The sequence below is a fragment of the Musa acuminata genome, chromosome BXJ1-5, assembly GCF_036884655.1.
Source record: "Musa acuminata AAA Group cultivar baxijiao chromosome BXJ1-5, Cavendish_Baxijiao_AAA, whole genome shotgun sequence".
NCBI classification, from domain to species: Eukaryota; Viridiplantae; Streptophyta; class Magnoliopsida; order Zingiberales; family Musaceae; genus Musa; species Musa acuminata.
The window spans coordinates 46,041,455-46,056,958 of NC_088331.1; the positions used below are offsets into that span (position 1 = coordinate 46,041,455).

Genomic DNA, 15,504 nt, shown 5'->3' on the forward strand with positions numbered 1-15,504 from the left:
ATGTGTACTTTGGTTATCCAGATTGAGATGTGGATTCGGAGCTAAGCTAATCGAGGTTCTACTTTACATTTGTCTTTGATTGATGTCAAAAAATATCGAATCCTTTCGTAGATTGTGTTAAGGGCATGATAAAATCTCTCCGATGTTTAAGTTAGATTCGGTTATAAGATGTCGGGTATCTAAGAATAAGAACGTACCTAAAGTACCTTTTATAGTATGGCTTTAGGATCGTTATGTTTGAATATGGTTACGTATTTCTTTTAGTCTTGATGGAATTATATTTTACCAAACTCAAGAACATGCAACGATTACAACATGGTTTGCAATATTCGGGGGATGGTTCCATATTAGTCATATAATGTTAAACTATTGATATCAAGGTATCGACTACATAACGTCGAGATGTCAATCACATAATGTTAGAATATCGATTACATTACGAATACATAATAATTATATTATACTAAATTATTAAATATGAAACTTGAGGTCTTACATCAGCACGATAGTATTCTTCATTCTTTCCAACATAATATCCTTTATTCTTTAGAGGTTTTTGTTGCTCCTATTATGTATCATTATCTTATTTATACTGATTGATAAGTATAATTATAATCATAATTATAATATTAATTTAGAGATTTACTGTGTTAATAGTATAATTTTACATAATTGAAATATTATATATTATTTAAAATTTAGATATTCAACAAGGCTTTGTTTTTTTTCCATCCTCAGACCACGTGCAAGACACGTGAATATAATTTATATTTCCAACACGGGTCTGCTTTATTCGTTCCGCCGAGCACGTGCAAGACACGTGTCCAAGACCTAGTATATTAGACGGCGAACACAGGTCTTGAGGGTGCGGAAGGGGTAGAACAGACGAGCCATGGCGTCCTCCACGCTGGCAGCAGCAGAGGTGGCGATGAGATCCGGCGTTGGAGTGGAGGGGGTGGAGGAGATGACCCTGACGGTGCGGTGGAGCGGGAAGGAGTACACCGTGAGGGTGTGCGGAGACGACAGCGTGGCGGAACTGAAGCGCCGCATCTGCGAGGTCACCAACGTCCTCCCCAAGCGCCAGAAGCTACTGTATCCCAAAATCTCCGCCAAGCTCAGCGACGATTCCGTCCTCCTCTCCCAGCTTAATCTCAAACCCTCCGTCAAGATGACCATGATCGGGTCCGTCCCCCTGACATAACCCTATCGCTTGCATGAGTCGTTGGTGGCACGTGTCCATTTTTGCCTCTCTGTTTGTCTGAGTATCATTAGTTCTCTGCAAAAGATACAATTTAGGTATTTGTGGTGTTTTGATTACATCAAGTCGAATTTCGTTAAAGTTCACAGATTATCTCATAGAAGTAGGTGCCACAGCATGATATTAAGTAGGCAACGTTATGAGAGGGTCTAAAGATGTTATCTTGTGATGTCTTGCCAAGGCCATCCTGTATGCATTTGTTACTTATAATTGACAAGGAAGAATTATTAAAAGAAGTAAGATAAAGGTTATTAACAAGTTTGAATAACATCTAATTTCACCAAATCTGTTGTTTTATTAATCTCAACAACCCATTGCATTCATTCTATCTATGAGCACATAGGAGAACGTTTGTTCTTGATGTAAAAGCAGGTTTTGGAAGGCAATATATGAGGGGATTATTTAAGCCATATAACTTTTGAGCTGACTACTTATTGGTCACTCATCCTCTAGCCCATGAACTTAGTATTTTATCCGTTGGCAAATTCAAACTTATTTTGGTCAAAAAATTTTCTTAGTAGATGTATTACACAACAATTGCTGAAAGAAGAGGCGATGCTATGTAAGATGATTATTCATATCTAAATAAGACCTTTGAGTTTGCCAACCAAAAAGACTGAATTGTGCTCTGGCATTATGGTTGGCCTAATGACTGTATTGAGTGTATCAACACTCGGTGCCGTTGATATGATTCTTATACTATACAATTATAGAAGATATTGGTATGGTTACAATCTGATATATCAACCCTGAGGTGGTAGGATTAGTTGGAACATTATTCTGGATTGTGATACATATTGAGCCACTTTTGCTAGTCATATTATATAGGATATTTGATCTTACAATAACTGTGCATCTAATTGAGTCAATAGTACTGCTATTACAATATCTAGAAGCTATAATTCATTGACGTTTTTCCAAGACTATTTAGTGCTTCTGTTTCTTAACTCTTCTTGTAAGATTATAATGTAGGAACATGATGGTATCTTATATATCTTTATATGGTTTATGTTAAAAAAAATCAACAATAACATGAGATTAGATCCCCATTTTTGACGTTCTAAACAACATAATAGACTAATCCAAGATATAGATGTATTCTGAATCAGGAACAGGGGATCGGAGTTATGATTCTAATGGGTTAGAGGGATTCTGGTAACTATGTTAGATTTCCTTGATTTTGATGAACATGTATTATGAAATCCCAAAAATATTTTTTGGCCTTGGTGAAATAATCCTTCAAATTTTTATTGTTTCTCTCCTATAATCAAGTTTGAACTTTGGAAAATGTAATATTTAGAATTACACTGCTCATTGATGGATGGTAAACACTAGTTGACGCTATCATGTTAACCATATACTTGATTATCTATCAACTATGGATATTCTTTTTTTTTTAAAGAGAGAAACTTTGGGTTTACATTTCATGATATATCTTGTTATTGATCAAAGTATATTGAGAATCTTGCAGTTGTTCTAACACCTGTTGACACTATACAGTACTGTTGAAGATGACATTATTGTGGACCAAGCGGACTCCCCAGAGATTGTGGATGATTTTGAACTTGGTCATGATGAAGTCATTGACATCAAAGATAAATTTGTAAACAAACAGAAATTATTGCGAAGAATCTCTCAGCATAAGGTCAGTTGTTGGTGTACCTTGCAAGAAGTTCTGGCATTCCCATCTACTATAATGGTCATTAGTTTCTATCGTCTTATATTTTTCCATCTAGCTATCTATTTGAATTTAAATTCTTTGGCTAAATTACAAGGTTTCCAATAGCATATATATTATTTAAAGTAACAAAGTAATAAGTTCACATAGAGAAAGTGCATTGGTAAATCAATGCAATAAAGCATTTCTGAACAAACACATAAACAATAAGCTATGACTTCGTTATATGTTTACTAATTGACTGTATATGGAAAAGGAAGTTGGAACTCCTGGGTACATTAAGGTGCCAATGTTGGATCATAACAGGGAAGTCTGAAGAAATGTGGAAAACAATTTTTTTTGGCTGAAAAACAAACTGAAAGTTCAAGATAGATTTAAAAGGCTATTTCATAATGCTTTCTGGGTTCAACTTGTAGCGAACTGAAAGATATCAAAATTGACCATTTTTGATATTTTAGCCTAAAAACAACCTGACTGGAACTGAAATTGAAAACTATGAGTCTTACATTTTGTGTGATGGCATCTGAGAATTATTCTGCCATTCATCTACTACCTAGCACTTTTAATTTTGTGAGTTTACTAGACACCTTGTAGTGCATCACCATTTTTTTCTTGTTTGGATTATTCTTTTTGTGAATTAATTGGCATCTTGGAAGACCTTTTTCTGAGATAGTGTGTTTTTATTTGCAATACCCTTGCATGAAGAACCCATTACTGTAAGGTGTTGCTTTTTGATGCTAGGGTCATTCTGTTATCTGCATGTAGTAATTTTTTCAGATCTCTTGTTGTTCACTTCCATTAGATCAAACTTTTGAACCCATGTCGTGAAGGAAAGAAGCTGCTCGTCTTAGATATTGATTATACCCTATTTGATCACAAGTCCCCTGCTGAAAATCCTCGTGAGCTGATGCGGCCATGTAAGTTCTTCATGACCATCATTTTAATTGGTTTTCCTAATGATGATTGTCATGAGGCCAACTACCGTTGCAGATCTTCATGAGTTTCTCTCTGCTGTCTATGCGGAGTATGATATCATGATATGGTCCGCTACTAGGTATGATATTCTGGTGTTCGTTGTTGCAAACCTCCAGTCAAATCTGTCTTACAGTTTCTTCATTACATGTGATTTTCGAACGATCTAATTAATAAATTTAAATATAATTTCTTTTGTCAGCATGAAATGGGTCGAGTTGAAGATGGGGCAGCTTGGTGTTCTGAACAATCCTAATTACAAAATTACTGCTCTTTTAGATCACATGGCCATGATCACAGTACAATCTGATTCTCATGGGTTATTCGATTGCAAACCACTTGGCCTGATATGGGCTCAATTTCCTGAGGTTTTGTACTAAGATACTGTCCTTCCATTACTTGTTTCTTTTGGCTGAACAATTTAACATACTGATTTTGTGGATCTTGCAGTTTTATAATGCCAAAAATACAATTATGTTTGATGACCTTCGAAGAAACTTTGTGATGAACCCACAGAACGGGCTTACCATCAGACCCTTCAGGAAAGCTCATCTGAATCGAAGCAGTGATCAGGAGCTGTTGCGATTAACACAATATTTGCTGGCTATTGCAGATCTTCCTGATCTCAGCCAACTTGATCATAATTACTGGGAATTGTATGCTGAAGACAGTACAAAAAGACGCAGGCACAGATAGAGCAATTATGCTGATGGAGAAGTGTTCTTGGCTATATTTGAAATACCTGGTTTTATTATGTTGTCATGGCTAGGTCATTTATCAATATAACTTGTTTTCTCGGTGCTAACAGGCCATGCTCTTCAACCTTGTCTGAGGTTACTTAATCTGTAGAGAATGTATAAAACAACCCTGTGATTACTTTTCTCAAGTTCAATACTTTTTAAGGGTTGAATATCATAATCTAATTTTGGTTAGACAAATTCTTAAGTCATTTGAAGGATGGATAGTGATCTCACATTTCTATGTTCAAACCAAATTCTGCACTTGTCTTAATTTACTTTCCTCTGACTTGCTGCCTTTCGATTTGTCTGTATACTATTCGGTCTATTTTCTTTCATCTGAGATTTTTTTAATATAAAAAATTATAATATTTGAATATGGTTTATAGTAGATTACAAAGTTGGACATTTGCTGGGTGTTCATAAAGAAATTAGTCAAATCTGTACAGTCAAAAAGGTAAATACCTTGTTTGTTTTATGATTGTAATTTGGATGGATAAGTAATGAAATATGATATTTGTGTATAAATTAAAAGTTTATTAGCAATAGTATGGAGAAGAAAAGTCACCATTTAAAACTTTTCTCAAGTACAAAAGAGTTGGCTTAATGCTCATATACTGCCTGAAGAAGTAACCCTTATATACTGATTTATGTTTTTGATGTTTGATCGCAACAGTTGTTGCAATTACAGATTAAAAAAATTATTGAATAGGGTAGAATGCTGAACTTAAGCATAGCATTCTAGCAACCTTAAATTAGTCAACAATTTCAATGAAATTTCCATTTCTAGATTATTTCTGTAACTTGAAGGTATTCAACAAATACTGCTATACAAGTTTTGTCAAGTTTTGCATCAAGTCAAAGCCCTGTGGAACTATCAACATGTAGATGCACAATTTCATCAAGCAAAACATGGCAAAGCTGTCAAATCTCTTAGCAGTCAAACTATGTGCCAGTTGCTGGTTTTAATTGCAGCTATTGGTCCTACCAATACTGAAGCCACTGGTTTCATCTCACAGATCATGTCATTGTCCTTGGCATGGTCAAAATGGGCATAGCAAATTGATTTAAGAAAGGCTGGAGATCAGTTTCCATACTCTTATGCAAGGCTGAGAGCAGAATGTGTATTTGATAGAGTGGCTTACAAACTCAGTCATCCCAAGGCCAATGTGGAACATTTGTAACCAGTGATTTATGTGGTATCTGTTAGAGAATGTGAAACATTATTACTAGTAATAAAAAAATTATAAAGATTTAGATATTTCAATACTTTTGATTTAATTAAGAATACTGCTTTTACTGACCTTCATGTAATTGGTCCAAATAGTTTGCATATAAATGTTGTTGATTCATGTGACATGATTTATCCTATAGTGTAACTTCATCTTATATTGTTTTGGGTGTTGAAACTTGCAACCTTTGTTGTGATTCAGTGGATGGGGGAGCATGCTCAGAGTATGCAAAACGTTGATACCTTTCCAATCAAATATGCAGTGATGGGAAATGGACAGAAGTTTGAGTTAAAGAGTGCCAAACTGAGGGGACATTTCTGGTCTTTTATTGAACCTCATTCTTTAAAGCTTCTGCTGTAACCACATGCCTTTGTCCAAACATTCCCCATGGTCTATATTTCATGCAATGATAATAATAATAACTCAATAGTATTGTAATAGTGGATTTTACATTTGTTTCATAGATAAATCAGTGAATTTACTTGTGAAGAAAATAACTTGAAGACAAACAACTTTTGAAGATTTTGCATGCATCACTTACCCAGCTGAAATGTGTATTTCTTTGCAATAAATTGTGAGAGAGAGAGAGAGACCATTTGCTCTGGAGCTTCCAATCATGGAACAATAGCAAAAACCTGACAAGACAACAGAAGTAGAATCACAGAGATGTACAGAAAAGGAAGAAAAGAGGTAGCTGGTAAATGGTAATCTAATACAATCAGCTAGAAGGTCAGCAGAAGCCTGGCTGGCTACCAAAGGTTTAATACCAAGTCAGTCAACATATCTATTTGCTTGTGATGCTTAAAACAAGAAGCCATCACTTTGATTTGTTCTCTTAGAGCTGTTCATTTTTTATTCTCTTTGATGTGTATATTCTTTCCAGCTTCATCTGATAAAGAAAATGGGTGAAGGATGAACCAGTGGATATGGACAAGACACTGCCTTGTCACCAAAGAAATGCTTGTCTACTAGAGACATGACTTGGCTTCTCCTTTGTGGATGGCACAAAAGCAGGTAGAGGACAAAAATGTTTTCTGTAGTTCAAACCATTGCCTATGAAATGGTAGACATGACCACAGGAATTAGCTGTACCTGCATCTTTGACACCAATATATTTCTCACTGCTAGAGAAAGATGAACCTTATCAATGACCCACTTGCTTCATTGACAAACACAATTCTTCATGCCAATGCCTCTCCTGAGAAGTCTATCAAGTGAGTTTAAACAAATACCTAAGACCTAGTTCTGTTTCAGTCTATACCATCAGGCTCACAGCTCTTAGTGTTAACCAGAAGATGTCCATCAGACAATAATATAATGGCTGTGAAAAATCATCCCTGCAGAAGACAAAAAAGAAATGCAAAGATGTTAGCATGTAGAATAGTTAGGTTTGTGCTGAATTATGATGCTTTGTGCAAAATTTCCATATAACATGGTAATTAAATGCCAAATAGAGGACTTAGTGGTTGTACCAAATATGTAGACTCTGCTCTAAATTTATCAGACATAGAGTTAGTTAATCATGAGAAGAATTGTTGTATCAATCATAAAGTTGACTCTTCTGCCAACTAGATGAAGATGAAGGGAAATGAATGGGACAACTGGAATGAAGAGGATGAAGAATTTGCAGTCAAAGGATCACTCAAGTAATGAGCAATGCTACACCCAGAAGAAATCCCACAAATCTTCCTGTGCTTTCTTTCTGCAAAGTAAATTTACATTCTAATAGGGTAGTAGAATACCAGAGAATCAAAGGCTGTGAATGGTATGCACATGGTAGGCCTGTAGAAAGCCTCCTGTTGGAGTCAATGCAGCACACAAACAAGCTTAGCAAAGAACATGAAGACAGGAAAAGCTATGTTTATTTATGCATACAATCAACACAGGAGGAGGAGCTGACTGATGTCATCATCAGAACAATGCTTTGTTAATGTCCATCATTACTCGCATGTAACCAAGTCTTTTGTAGACATAGAATTTATTGTGAGAACCAGACAGGTGTGCCTTATCTTTCTCCTTGTCTGGTTTCTCTTTGACAGGCACTAAATCTTTGTATAGAACATAAAGGAGCACCATTTGTGTTCCTTCTGTTCTATGAACTGGAAAGGGGAACATGAACCATATGATTGCAAGCAAACAAGAAAGAAGATGTAGAATACTAAATGCACAAAGCAGAAGACAAACTATCATTAGAAAACAAGTTGGAAAAGGAAGGAAGGAAGGAAGAAGAAGAAGATTCCTACAAGAAAGACGTTTGTCAAAATGCAATCCATGTGACTTGAGGAACTGAGAGAAGACAGTGTGCAAAGCATTTTACATGTTGAACTCAAGAACCAGTTTGTCTCGTACTCATAAACTTTCTCCAAAACCAATAATGCCAACTTACATGGATAAACAAAACCAGAACATACAAATCAATCAACCAAAACAGCAGCATTTTACAGAAAGCCAGCCCTCCATGACATGTTCATTTTATTTCTTCTACCTACATCAGTAGAGAAGCAGGCAGAAGGCAGATCTTTATGTGGATCCAGTGGAGCTCTTCACCTTGTATCTGTAAAGGAGAAGCTTCTTCTTGGATGTCAGGTTTTCGACGTTTAGGACCACCTTACCGGGCTCTCCATTCTTGAAAGATCCTTTGATCACAGGCTCATCATCTGTGGCCAACTTCCTGTTCTTCTGCACGATCACCGTGTATCCGTCCTCTGCACTTGGAGTGAACTCAGCACCATAGCTCACCTCACATCCCAGAACTCGGAGTTCCCACACAATAAGGCATGTCTGTAGGGAGAGTATCCCATTGCAAGCAAAGGTGTTACTCGCAATCTATTAGAACATGACATTACACATAAGATTGTTAAGACAACAACGAATCTAACCTCAGTAGCAGGTATTTCTATGGTTTGCTTGGATGAGGGTTTAATGCTGACATCTGTAACAACATCGGCAGTGCTGAAATCTGGGTCTTTTTCCTTGCTGAGACCTCCAAATGCAACTGGGACCTGCTCAGGTGCTATGTATCTGTACCAAGAACATGAACAAATATGAGCTGCGATAATAATGGAGAGGAAGAGAGAGAAGCATTCTGATCTACACGGACTTGAACAGGGTCTCTGCCGATTTGGAAGGTCCGGCGAAGACAAACTTGCTCTTGGTTCTTTGTGTAAAGAATGGGCTCATCATCCTGTTGACAGCCAAGTACCACCATGGAACATTGATGAACACCTGTGAATTGGCACTCATAGTATCACTTCTTTGTAGCTGATTCAAGAGCAATAGAGAAACCAATACAAATTAATGATCCAAGATGGTGTCCTCACCTTCTTGGAGATGAACTCGGGATAGTTGTCCTGGAGCAGAGTGACAGCTTGCTTCGTGACCTGCCGATGCTTCCCGAGCCGTGGTGAGTTCCTGAGATCAGTCACCTGAACCATGGAGGAGATGCCACCAGGAGTGAAGTCCAGGCGCTCCCTGATCCCTTTCTCCAGGTACTGGATCCTCCACTTGAGGAACTTGCGCCGCTTGTCCGCGTCGCCGAAGGCCTTCTCGTAGAGCTCCTTGTTCTGGAACTCGCCGTAGACATTGTAGCACACGGGGTGGCCTTCCTTGTCGTTGCCGTGCATGTACACGACCTTGTCCAGCTCCGGCAGTCCGAGGTCCTCCTCGAGGAGCGCCTCGATGCCGAATTGCTTCCTCCAGATGACGGCGTCCTTGAGCATGGCCAGGGCGTCCTTCACCTTGAAGTCGCGGGCGCGGAGGAACTTGAGGAGGACGGCGTCGCTCTTCTCGTCGCCCACGAGCGGGACCCTCCAGATGAACACCTCCTCTGGCGGCGCCGTCGAAGCAGGAGCAGGGACCTCGGCAGGCGCCTCCTTCGCCGCAGGAGAGACGTCCTCCGCGGCAGCGGACCCAACGGCTTCCTTGATGGCTTTCACCGTCTTGGCGGATGCGTCATCAGCCGTGGCTGCCTTCTCCTCCGCTGGCTGCGAAGGGGGAGGCAAAGGTTCTTTCTTTACCGGTGAAGCGTGCTCCTCCACCACCTCCGGCTCCAGAGACCTCTCAGCAGGAGCCGGAACGGGCTCGGACGGCGGCTTCGACACCTCCACGGAAGCCGGGGCAGGAGCGTCAGCAGGCTTGGCTTCCTGAGCCGAAACGGGCTCGGACAGCGGCTTCGACTCCTCCACGGAAGCAGGGGCCGGAGCTTCTGCGGGCTTGGCTTCCTCCTCCTCCTCCTTGACCGGCGGCTCCTCCTTCGCCGGGGCGGGAGGAGGTGGAGGAGGGTTGAACTCGTTGTTGGAGAGGGCGGCCTGCACGAGCTGCTTCAGCTCGTCGAGGGCCTTCTTCTGGGGGTCGACGGGTTCAGCCACGACGTTGCTCTCCTCCTCGAGAGAGGTCGACTCGGGGACAGTGGCGGCGGCCTCGTCAGCAGGCGGGACCGCCTCCTCGGCCTCAGGTTTCTTCTCCTCAGCCTCGGCGACGACGACCTCGGCCGCCGGGGGGGCTTCGGGGGCCTTGGTCTCGGTTTCTTCGGCCATCGAGCACAGGAAGAACGAGATGGAGAAGGCTGACAGTAGTAGTAGTAGTAGTAGTAGTAGTAATATTATTAGAGTAGATGGAGTACAAAGAGAATGACTTGGGGTATATATAACAGTGGATGTTTGAGTCAGTGCTCAAGAGCCAGCTCAAATCTACACTTCTGCATGGGGTCCACTTTCACTAAATTTTCTAATGGATAATATTAAATAGCTACATCTAAATTAAAATTTACTCTATCAAAAAAATATTATTTAAGTGTTTTAGTTCTGTTATGATAATTATAATAAATAGGATTTATTTTGATTAATGCAACTATAAGTGGTCACTCATCCATTTACTACAGTATATTCTATCATATAATTATCTATTTGATCAGAAAATTTTCATGCTGGGGAATAGAGTAGAACCTTAGTGGCTGTGAGAACAACAATGCCATCAAGGGATGTTTTGGTGCAGATAATTAATTAATATATATTTTTTTTTCTAAGATCCAACAACATTTCTATTCTTGTCTTTTGTGTTTTGTTTGAAATGGGGGATGTCCATATTGATTAGACCTCATTACCAACATTTTATGGACTAACATTCAAAGGTTAAAGGGAAATGATAAAAATCAAGAGTTTTGTGGACTTGTTTTGTTTATCTTACAAAACAAGTCCAAAAATTACTCCATCTTTTATTTCATCTGTTAGCTTGCACTTTCAGAAGGACTAATAGGAGATTAAAAATTTAATGAGGATGGGTTTAAATTAGAGTCTACACAAAAGAATGTTAATTACAAGTTCAACTAGTCTGGTATCAAAGTAGGAAGTAATCAAATTTAAGTTGAGAGTGTAGTGCAAATTTGCAAGTAATCAAAGAACTGTTAATCACAAGTTTTTGCCAATGGTCACCAAGACAACATCCACAAACTTAGAGAAAGCTAAAAGCTTGTGGGCAAATCAAGGTTTATAGTCTCAGCTTAATTTCAGCAGCAGAGAGAAAACTAAATTATCATGTGGAACTGCTTCAGCTATCCATTTGTCAGATTTCTTTGTGGAGCAGCACATCTTTAAGGTTTTTGATTTCCATGTCCAGCAGCAGATTTTAAAAGGATCATGCTATCAATTAGGTACCAGCAAATCAGCATATAAAACATGCATATCTGAGCTACTGACAGCAGAGAATCCAGGTTGTGACATCAGTTGTCTTCAGACACAATTTGATTTAGAACTTGATGCTAACTTCTTGGCTCATTCCAGTTGGTAAGCTGAACTTTCCTGAGATTGCTTCAGATCCTTGGATTAGGTGTACATTATATTGCTTATGGTGTTCACAATTCTGACATCATTGGTAGCTGACAGGGTCTCATTTAGCTGTATCAATGAATGCAGATTTGAAGAGCAGTAGCAATGACCAAGTGTTGCACATGATAGACATAGAGTGTAATGATGTTGTAGTGATTAAAATTAATATTATTAAGCCACCTGTTGGAATTAAACACACTAAGCTCACAACCTTTCCTACCTACTTCTCTTCAGATATCCCTAACAATGCAACCTACAACAATATTAGAGATCTTGACAACAGGAGACATCTCTAATTGAGTTGTCTCATTATATTGTTCTTCCTACCTTGTAGTTGTGTAAAAGGTTGAAGAACATGTCCTGTTCTAAAGAAATAATTTAAGCTGGCCTTCTATTTGCCATGAGCTGGATGTAGTTGTTAAGCTGACAGGCTATCCAGTGATATGGTGCTTTGTGATCATCTTCACTCTTTTGACAACTACAGCAAAAACATCAATCATTTGTCTGGTGATGCAAGCAAGGCATTGGATCTCCTGGCATCTCCTCATGTATGAGATGGTATCAGGCTGGACCAACTAAACTAAGATTTTTGTTTTTGTTTTTCTTTGGGGGTCAAGAGATGGTTGTATGTGATTGATTCTGAAAAAGCCGAAATTGATCAAGGAGCTTAAGATGTTTGAGACTAATGTGGTGTGGTTCTCTGCATTAACATACACCCTGTAGATTGGTGAAGAAAGATAGGATGCTAATCAAGCATCAAATTCATGGCACCAAAATTTACACGCCAAGCCAATCATATAGAGAGATGTAAAAGATCAATCTCAGCTAGAGGAAATATTCAAACTCATTAAGGGAAATATTACTACTCTTGATTACCTGCAATGGTAATCTGAACGATCTGTTTAATCTTTTCAAGATGACCGGTTAAAGAGAATGGAATACATACATTTAGAAATCCAACTGTATTATGCATGATATCAAAATTTACTTTTATTGGACTGACCAATCCCAAGTGCACTTTCCTTTGAGCTAAAGGAGATCATGCTGATCCCACTTTAGCTAAATCTAAACTAGCTTTGAACATTTCATGGTATTCCTTCTATTGATTATTGTGTCTTGAAAAAAAGGGAAAGAAGAAAGAGCTTGTTATTTTCCATCAGAGAGAGAGATTAGTACTAAAACCAGCAAAAGGGGTGATTATCCCCACGGACAAAAAAGGTTAGCATTTTGATGTTGCTTTCTCTGATGGGTCCATATTTGATCCGTAGAAGCAGATACCAGTGTTAAAATGTGCCCCTTCACGAGTCAGAGCCTCAACCAAATGCCCACCAAGAAATTAGAACCTAATCATTCCAAGCTCTTCTGATACTCCCACTGAAATGACTTCATTGATCATCCACTATGCACATGTATAAATGTCTTTGGCCACTTTTTCTGGTAAATTTCTGGATAACCAGTGTTCAAACACATCTATTATCTTTCATTTCTTCTAATGATCCACAAATCAAGGCGAGGAATCATTGACCTTAATTAAAGTAGAGAAAGAAAATGGCAAATCATTTACTTTGATCGTTAATTCTCTCTGTTTACAAGTGTTCTTTTGTTTAATTGTTTCTTTTCCATTATTACCATTTGGTACAAGGCAGAATACTGGTCCATGTTGTGGTTGCACACCAGTTGATCAGAAATTTCTTGTTACCAATGTTTGTTTTCATGGCAGCAACTCCCAAGAAGGTTTTGACACAAGCAAATTCTTCTCTTGGATTGCAACCCTGTTAGATGATGCAAGAGCCTTCCTGGAGTGTCAATGGATCATGGATATGCTGGATGTGGTGATACCAATAACTGCGAGGGATAAGCATTGCAGCAACTCCTTATTTACAGTCTTGGGGAATTCACATGGGAAATTATGGAACTCCAACAATAATTATTAATATGATCCTCTTAGTGTTATGGAATCCTTGATATTAGGGAAACCACAAAAGGCCAGAATGATGGATGAACTCTTAATCTTCCCTGTGTTCTTATGATGAATGCTAGAAATGGTTATGCTTGAGTTTTTGTCTAGTCAAATTAGTCAACACCACTAATATGGAGCAAACATAGGTCATGAGAATAATACATGAATATATTCCCCTATGACAGCGAACAACTGGAAGATGTCTTTATGGCTTATCGGAGAAGATAGGCATTCAAATATACGTGCAAAATTTCAGAAGCATCTAAAAGTATAATAACAACCAAGCAGCTAAAAAAGTACTTTCACATCTAGAAGCACCAAAATGCCATGAGAACTGGGAAACTATGTCATAACAGGTTAAGAGAAGATACTTCTAATGCAGCACAAAAACAACCAGCCAACCGTCTCTAGATCCATACCACTGAGTAAAATGCTATGACGAAAACATGAACGAAAGTAGATTAAATGAACATATACATGATAAACATGAAGCACTAAGCAGTCAGAAATAATTGTAAATACATACCTGCAACCATGGTAAGCGACTTGATACGCAAAGTCCCATGTGACTGAATCTTCAAAACCGGAGATATCAGATGAAAGAAGCACACTTGTCCTATTGTTATTCTTAATTACCCTCAAGAGGGATGTATGAACCCATTCACAAGTTCACATACCTCATCATCAAGATCATCCTCAAATTAACCTGACTGCACAACAGCTGGACAATTACATTTTGACTTGGATGCATACACCGGCGATATAATCACCTCGGATCCAAACTGCAATATTAGTCATAAGATGGATAGTATTAGTTCCAGTAAATTAACTACCACAAAAACATAACAAAACATCTTCCTTTTTAAGGATACTCAATGATGTCATGGAAATGGTTAGAAATATTAGCACTATAAATAATTAACCATTGTCAGGTTTACTGTCATATAAGATGTATTTTTTTAATTTAACTTAACGAAAATAAAAAAAAAGATAAAAAGCTGGTAGGTCTATCACAATTTTAGCATCTCTATTAGAAATCTGGTGTTTTTTTAATACGATCTTATTTTGTATGATTGACCGACTACTCTCTGCAAGGCAATTTCACTTCTAGAACCAATATTTCTAGTAAGCAAAACATGCTACTGAAACCATAAACGCTATTGAGTATTGGATTCAGTGAATGTATTCTTCCCATTTAATACAAAGATTCCCTGGCAAACATAAGAATCACTCTCTCTTCAGTTTCAGCAACAACAACAACAACAACAAGCCTTAGTGGCCCAACTTTCTGTTCGATTTACACCCTCTAAATTTCAGTATCCTGTTTTCTTAAGGAAAAGTATAATTTTTGAGTTACAGAACAGTAAATTGGTGCAGATAAAACACATGCGCAACAAAAATATCTGTCTCGCAGAAAAGAACCAAAGCAAGACATACGAGTATAGTTACAAAATGTTAATGGAGATGACCACTGCATTTCGCAATGGAATCAGACAGAAAAATTAAGACAAGATCGAAGAAAGATCCAAGCTTTAAGACAAAAATTCGAACTTTAACATCACCAAGCAGCAGCAACCACAAGAAAGGCGGCAACTTTAACGAGTCCACAACAAGAACTAAAAAAAGGGCTTTTTCTTACAGAGGAGGACTGGTCACCACAACGAAGCGGTCTCGGCTATCAGGAGGCGGCGGATTGGCGGCGGGAGGAGCTCAAGTGCGTTGCAAGAGGGAACATTACGGCGTCGTTCTTCGGATCGAAAGAAAAGAAATATAGGATCAGTTTAAATGCCATTTACATTCTAAAGATTGTTGCAAATTAAGATCTTGATATTTAGTCAATGCAAT

At 38.4% G+C, this 15,504-nt stretch overlaps 2 protein-coding genes across 3 annotated transcripts; one reads left to right on the forward strand and one right to left on the reverse strand.

Moving 5' to 3' along the window:
- Positions 1–849: 849 nt before the first annotated feature.
- Positions 850–4,857, forward strand: LOC135674616 (ubiquitin-like domain-containing CTD phosphatase). Its single transcript, XM_065184639.1, has 6 exons — positions 850–1,182; positions 2,759–2,903; positions 3,739–3,853; positions 3,927–3,990; positions 4,111–4,276; positions 4,359–4,857. The coding sequence occupies exons 1-6, from the start codon at positions 893–895 to the stop codon at positions 4,602–4,604; spliced, it is 1,026 nt and encodes a 341-aa protein (XP_065040711.1). The 5' UTR covers positions 850–892; the 3' UTR covers positions 4,605–4,857.
- Positions 4,858–8,177: 3,320 nt separating this feature from the next.
- Positions 8,178–15,453, reverse strand: LOC135674617 (patellin-3-like). 2 transcript variants are annotated; one of them, XM_065184641.1, is made up of 7 exons: positions 15,299–15,453; positions 14,337–14,441; positions 14,186–14,234; positions 9,198–10,441; positions 8,978–9,102; positions 8,757–8,898; positions 8,178–8,658 (listed from the first exon to the last, which is right to left on the reverse strand). In XM_065184641.1, the coding sequence occupies exons 3-7, from the start codon at positions 14,193–14,195 to the stop codon at positions 8,398–8,400; spliced, it is 1,782 nt and encodes a 593-aa protein (XP_065040713.1). In that variant the 5' UTR covers positions 14,196–14,234; positions 14,337–14,441; positions 15,299–15,453; the 3' UTR covers positions 8,178–8,397. The 2 variants fall into 2 exon arrangements, with proteins under 2 accessions (XP_065040713.1, XP_065040712.1); XM_065184640.1 differs by having other exon boundaries at positions 14,186–14,441.
- Positions 15,454–15,504: the final 51 nt, after the last annotated feature.

Coding starts and splice junctions, on each gene's coding strand:
- LOC135674616 (XM_065184639.1), top strand. CDS start 893: ATGGCGTCCTCCACGCTGGCAGCAGCAGAGGTGGCGATGAGATCCGGC. Junction 1,183..2,758: donor GTCAAGATGACCATGATCGG/GTCCGTCCCCCT, acceptor GACACTATACAG/TACTGTTGAAGATGACATTA. Junction 3,991..4,110: donor ATGATATGGTCCGCTACTAG/GTATGATATTCT, acceptor TTCTTTTGTCAG/CATGAAATGGGTCGAGTTGA.
- LOC135674617 (XM_065184641.1), bottom strand. Junction 9,103..9,197: donor CCGAGTTCATCTCCAAGAAG/GTGAGGACACCA, acceptor GCCAATTCACAG/GTGTTCATCAATGTTCCATG. Junction 8,659..8,756: donor TAGAAATACCTGCTACTGAG/GTTAGATTCGTT, acceptor CTCTCCCTACAG/ACATGCCTTATTGTGTGGGA.